This window comes from Sebastes umbrosus, chromosome 12 (genome assembly GCF_015220745.1).
Source record: "Sebastes umbrosus isolate fSebUmb1 chromosome 12, fSebUmb1.pri, whole genome shotgun sequence".
NCBI lineage: Eukaryota > Metazoa > Chordata > Actinopteri > Perciformes > Sebastidae > Sebastes > Sebastes umbrosus.
The window spans coordinates 30,229,510-30,235,894 of NC_051280.1; the positions used below are offsets into that span (position 1 = coordinate 30,229,510).

A 6,385-nucleotide genomic window follows, 5' to 3' on the forward strand; every position below is an offset into this window, starting at 1 on the left:
CTGGGTATTATGGCAGCGTATTATGGCCATTGTAGGTACAAAATAAATAAATTACACAGCTGGGGGAGGGTGGTAATATTCCGAGGAAAAACTCTGAATTTCCTTGATCAAAGTCATAAATTTCAGATATTCTCTGAGAATAAAATGACAAAAATTCCACTATTTTCTCATTTTTTTTCTCATAAATTTGCCACTTTAATCTGAGTTTTTTTCTCGGAATATTACCCCCTCCTTTAAATATTTTTTTTTTACTTGCAAGGGCCCTAATACGCCGTACTAGGGTATAGAGCCTTTGTAACAAAGTTGACATTTTTTTGCTTCTTACTTGAGCGACATTTTGTCCCTTGGTGACCCACTCGTTTCCTACTCTGACTCTCGGGTGAAGGAGACCTTTGATGAGGTCGGCAGAGTTCAGGCCCATCAGATATGCGACTTTGTCAGCATCTGAAGAAGGAAAGTGAATGCTATGAAACTGCCTACTTAGGCTACTTAGGTCTCTCTAGGTTGGTTCTGAGCCAACCTGACAAACTAAGCTCTCTTACCCTCAGTGCCATCAGCCTCCGCCTGCTCTTCACGCTGCCTCAACTTGAACTTCATGTTGCCGTGATGCATGATGGCACCAGTCAGCTTGTAAATAGAGTTCTTTTCCTCTTGAGTGAAGCCCAGCACGTCGAAGGCACTCTGTGGAGGAGCACATGATAACTTCTCAACATTTGTGCTAAAGCTTTAATATCATATTACACAAAGAATCCTGTCTCTGAGTTTTATAATCTAGGGCAGTCAAAGTTAAAGTGATAATAACGCGTTAACACAAATTAGTTTTAACACCACTAAGTTCTTTAACTAATTAACCCAAAATACGATTTTTAGGTTGTAGCGGGCTCAGTTTTAAAGCTAAGGTGAAGATACTGGAATCATATGAAACTAAAAACCCAAAGAATCCATTGGTACCAACATCATACTAGCGTGTTGCCAAGGAGGCTAAATAACGCTACAAACGTATGCTTAATTTTGGTGAGGAAAAACTGGCATGGCCATTTTCAAAGGGGTCCTTTGACCTCTGACCTCAAGATATGTGAATGAAAATGTGTTCTATGGGTACCCACAAGTCTCCCCTTTACAGACATGCCCACTTTATGATAATCAAAGGGTTGTTTTTGGCGTGAATCCTGTGTAACTCATTTAGTCAGTATGATTAGAGCAATCTCAGAACCCATCAGCTTCCGACCTGACAGATACGTCTACAGGTCTACACGTTAATGCAACATCTGTTAATAGACATTATGAGTTTAATATAAAGTTGTAAAAAAAGAGGAATGAGTGAGAGCCTGACATCTGTTGCCATCAGTTCGTCTGAATCATCGATGGAGGCCACTGTGGTTTCCCCCTGAGAGATGAAGGCGTAGTCATAGGGATTGTTTGTGATCAGCAGCATCTCTGGAGGACACAGAGAGACGAGGTCAGACAGATGGACACACAATTGCAACAACAAACCAATGACCGCCATGGTTTTTCTTTTTGTTTTCAGTTTTGTTTTGGCTGTTTTGTTGTGGTGGCTGACCGCCACCGAGACACAAAGGAACCGCAGCCTCGTACTAACCCAGGAGTTCAGGCTTCTTGTTGGACAGAATCTGGTAGAAAATGTGGTAATCTCTCTCAGCCTTGAGCTGAAAAGTCACACGAGACTTCTCCAGAAGGTCTGTGAAAAAATAGAGTAAAACTGCCATGTTTAAAATCAACTATATTTACAGTATTAGTGTATGTAGGATAAGGGCGTTTGTTCTTACATGTTTCAATATCAGCCGAGGCTAACTTTCCCCTGGTGTCAAAATGAATCCGGATGAATTTACCCTGAAAGAATAAAGTTTGTAAGCTATTTAACTTGATATCTGCTACTACCACTGATTGTGTTTCCATAGAAACTGAAGACATATTATTCACAATGTAGTCACACCAAGATTAGACACTCACAAATCTGGAGGAGTTGTCATTCCTGATGGTCTTGGCGTTGCCAAAGGCCTCCAAAGCAGGGTTAGCCTGGATGATTTGATCCTCCAGGGTACCCTGTCAAAGAGGAACAGTATCTATAGTTAATGTTTAAAGCTACACAAAGAGACTTTAGCAGCCTTTGGTGGCAGTTTTTGAAAGTTTGAAGAACTATTCAATCTACAAATGATGTAACCCAGTAGCTGTTGAAAGTTCTGAAGGGAGTTTAAGTCACTGTTGGTGAATTTGTCATTTTGAAGTTTGATTTGTCACCAGTGCACAGAGATGATTTCAAATATATTCCATTTCATCTAAAGAGGGTAAGAGTTGGTGGCAGTTACGCTTTTTTTTTTAATAGTATACCCATGTTATCTATAGTTTTAACCCAGGGGTCAGCAACCTTTACTATCAAAAGAGACATTTTCTGCCAAATAAAATAAAAAAAAATCTGTCTGGAGCCACAAAACAGTTGAGCATTGTAAGTCTAATGCAGTGAGAGCCCAAGTGCAAATGAGAGGCAGGACATTGAAGAAACATCTCAGGACATTTGTCTGGAAGCTGCTGCTGCTAGCTTTTCAGCAAATCCAGTGTGTTTGTTCTGGAAATGTCTTTCAATTACTTTTTATGTTGTCGAATCTGTCCGCGCCCTGTTAGATTCTCTATTTTCCTCCGAGACTTTTCTTTTTTCGGGAGGGATTTAGAATCCATAGCTAGCCTATTGAGCTACTGAGGTTGGGTAAAATTAGAGGATAAGGCACCAGGCCGTAGATGATGCACATGAAATGATTTAAAAAAAAATTATTCGGTGTATAGGCTACAGATTTGTGCAACTGGAGAATGTCGGAATCACCGTAGACCTACAAGAATGATAAATACAAATGTTAAAAATCCACAGGGAGCCACTGGAGAGGGGCTAAAGAGCAAAAGAAAAGAAGAAAAATGTTGCAGACCCCTATTTTAGCCAGTTTAAGACTCACCAGAGCCCCTCCGACAACTTGCACTTTTGGCAGAGCTGATTATTTACAACACAGTCTCATGGTAGTTCGTGAAATAGTCACGAAATTTAATTGATTTGTGAACATAGACACAAATTTCCTTTGCATTTTCCTACGAATGTCCAGCAAAACATGATGCACGTGTCAACTTTTCAAAATAAAACTACTTAGTTAGGTTTAAGAATAGATCAACTTGGTTAGGCTTGGGCAACAAAACTACTGAGTATTAGTAGTAGAAATTTCATGTTGACCATCGCTAGAAAAAAAAAGTGAAATTTGTGTCTATGGACACAAATCAGTACATTCAATTTCGTGACTATTTCACGAACTGGTGCGCGACCGGGCTGTTATTTACCTTGTCTTTGGCATTGGGGTCTTTCTTTATTCCTCCAGCTGCAATACTTGCAAAATACTGGATGACTCGCTTTGTGTTGACAGTCTTTCCTGCACCAGATTCTCCGCTGTAATTACAAAGTCAATGATCAAAACCTACTGTGGCATAATGTAGAAAACATCAGAGCATATAGTGTCATTTATGCTTTTCAAGTATAAGACATTACATACGTGATCAAAATAGACTGGTTTTCACGGTCTACAAAAACAAGTTTGCAGAGAGTTAGTGTTAGTTTCAGCATAATTAACATGTGACCAAAGTTACCGAAAACATTATTTTGTGTTATTAGTTTTTACCTGTCAGCATGTACTGGTAGGCATTATCAGAGATGGAGAAGATATGAGGAGGAGCTTCGGCCCTCTTCTTTCCTCTATAGGCAACAACCACCTCTTGGTTGTAGACTGGCAGCGCCTTGTAGGGGTTGACAGTCACACAGAAGAGCCCAGAGTAGGTCTGTGAAACACAGTAAAACAAAAACTGTCTTAACATTCACCATTTGCCAGGAAAGAGAGATAACTGGTTGCTCCGTGTATTCAGCCGTAAGGCAGAAAGTGTCGGGTCTTCATGGAAAACGGGGGAAAAAACAGGGATAGATAGGAAGGCAATCCAGGCACTCCAAAATACTAAAACAAGTGGCAACGAGGAAGGAAATATATTAAAAAGCCTTTATTGTAGTGGCTAAATCGTTAAAAAAGCCAACATGTTTCGACCACTGTAGGTCTTCGTCAGGGCTTAAAACAAACAGACAAAGCGGATGTGGCCTCACCTATCAACAACCAATGGGAGACAATCACATGATCATCATAGTATTACAAAATATCAAAAAATATCACAAAGAAATAACACCGAAACAAGTAATTTATGTCCATCATCCACCATTTGCTAATTGTAAATTTAAACTTTATGTTTTGTTATATTGATGATTGTAGACACTATTCTCTCATTCCTGATTTATGTACTTTCAGTCCATTATTTTGTTTTCGTTCACATGAGAAAACTAATGCCAACGGAACAATATCTATTTAACCCTCTGAGACCCACAATAGACCCATTTTTGTCTTTTTTAAGGAGGTACAGGGGGTTTTTAGGGGGAGATAGCAGGTCAACAGTAGATGTCACATAGAAGTGGTGTACATCATCTGAAAGCTGGAAACCTGAAGATTAATTTAAGATGCAGCTCAGCACTGTGTGTCAAGTTGTTCTAGTCATAAATCAGAAATAAACATGAATTCATTAGTTAATTATTTAAAATTAATTTTAAAAGTGTATAAGGGTTCAGAACATTATGATCAAATTATATGATGGTCATTCCCATGATCTATTATGTCAGCAATTGTTTCCAACCAATTTTTTCCGCTCTAGAAGTGATCAAAATGATTAATAATCCCCCCAAAATAGCACAATAAGACACCAAGCCATTTGGTATCAAACACTTTTGACATCTTGAGATTTCTGCAAGAATTGCACTTTTTGGCGATTGGATGGCGAACACTTCTGTTCTGTTTTGTTGTGGGTACCCATAATACCCATTTGCAATCACATATCTTGAGGTCAGAGGTCAAGGGACCCCTTTGAAGCCCTAAAGCTGAACCTAGTAGAGCCTCTTAAAGACAGTAAAGTCAGTCCCGTGGGTCTCAGGGGGTTAAGAATAGGTGCAAAATGAACCATGGACACATCTTCTATGAGTATAAACATAAACTGGTTTATCACATTTAGCAAAAAGGCTTATTCAACACAGTCCAAACTGTTTGCTTTGAGTTGTGCACAGTACAGGTTATTGTCAGATCTTGTTTATTGGATTGAAGGCTACTCACGTAGATCATCCACGCTGCGTAACGCTCTTTGAGGTTAAACAGCACGGCTGGTTCATGGAGGAAGGTCAACATGGCCATGTCCTCGAGCTTGTCAAACTTTGGAGGATTCTGTTGCAGAATCTGGGACTCTTTGACCACCACAGTCTAAAGGACAATGAATACACCGTTAATATTTCACCTGGAAATGTTATTTTTATGAGCAAGTAAGACGAACATTCAGACTGTTTCAGTTTCTGTGAAATATTACTGTACAAAGCATGCCACACATTGTTGATGTCAGGTGGCAGCAATGCCTCTTTTCATCACACTCTCCTTACTGGAGACACAAAACATTTATTTGTTGTCAAGTCACTTTGCCTTTTCATTGTGAATTAATTAATTCACACCGATATTTGGGCGTCAGACATAACTTTTATCTCCACCAATTAACAAACTCTGTCAACAGCCTGCCTTCTACCTCTGGTTACACCTAGATTATTACAACTGTTTATGTTTATACATGTTGAAATGTTAAGGTTAGGTTTTAAGTTGATAGTCATTTTATCATTGCAACTAAAATAAGAAAATCATTTGTGTTGTTTATAAAATGTAACCACTGACCTTCCCACGCTGCGTCTCTACAGTGACCTTATCTCCATCTCGGCTGCTTACGGTCGCCTTCACGAACTCTTCCACCGCATCCGGGACGAAGCATTCCTTCTTTATGTCAAAGGTACGCGTGGAGGCCTCCATACGCTCCTTGTCCGACTTCCTCAGGTACGAGGCGGCCAGGCCAAACACAGACATCTCTGCGTCCCCCATGGCTGCACTAAAGTACGCACGGTAAGTAGAAGATGATAAACTGTTAACTTTGTCTGTATCTGATACTTCACTTTAATATATTCTACTTTAGTAAAATTACATTTTTCATCTTTATTTTCTACATATATAAAAGCATAATTTACCGGTGGATTCAGCTCAGCTGAGAGGTGAGCTCAGACTTCGGAGTATCTCAGTGAACTGACGTGGACCGAGAGAAAACAATAAGTTTAAGGATATTGTAAACAGTCTGAATTACAGTAGCTTACTAACATCAGTATTTGTAGAAATAACAGGTCTCTTGTTTTTCTTACCAGTAATTTTGGATCATTATTATAAAAAAGATAGTTGAAATGTTTAAAAGTATATACATACTTCTGGTAAAGCATGCATTCTTG

General features: G+C 39.2%; 1 protein-coding gene across 1 annotated transcript in view; it reads right to left on the reverse strand.

Moving 5' to 3' along the window:
• The window catches only part of LOC119499245, a 39,570-nt gene extending 33,580 nt beyond the window's left edge, over positions 1–5,990 (reverse strand). The window contains exons 1-11 of the mRNA XM_037788512.1: positions 5,790–5,990; positions 5,190–5,333; positions 3,672–3,828; positions 3,546–3,573; positions 3,307–3,442; positions 1,972–2,064; positions 1,788–1,851; positions 1,601–1,699; positions 1,334–1,437; positions 543–681; positions 326–444 (exon numbers count right to left, since the gene is read on the reverse strand). Coding sequence (XP_037644440.1) covers positions 326–444; positions 543–681; positions 1,334–1,437; positions 1,601–1,699; positions 1,788–1,851; positions 1,972–2,064; positions 3,307–3,442; positions 3,546–3,573; positions 3,672–3,828; positions 5,190–5,333; positions 5,790–5,990 — 1,284 coding nt within the window. The remainder of the gene's footprint in view (positions 1–325; positions 445–542; positions 682–1,333; positions 1,438–1,600; positions 1,700–1,787; positions 1,852–1,971; positions 2,065–3,306; positions 3,443–3,545; positions 3,574–3,671; positions 3,829–5,189; positions 5,334–5,789) is intronic.
• Positions 5,991–6,385: the final 395 nt, after the last annotated feature.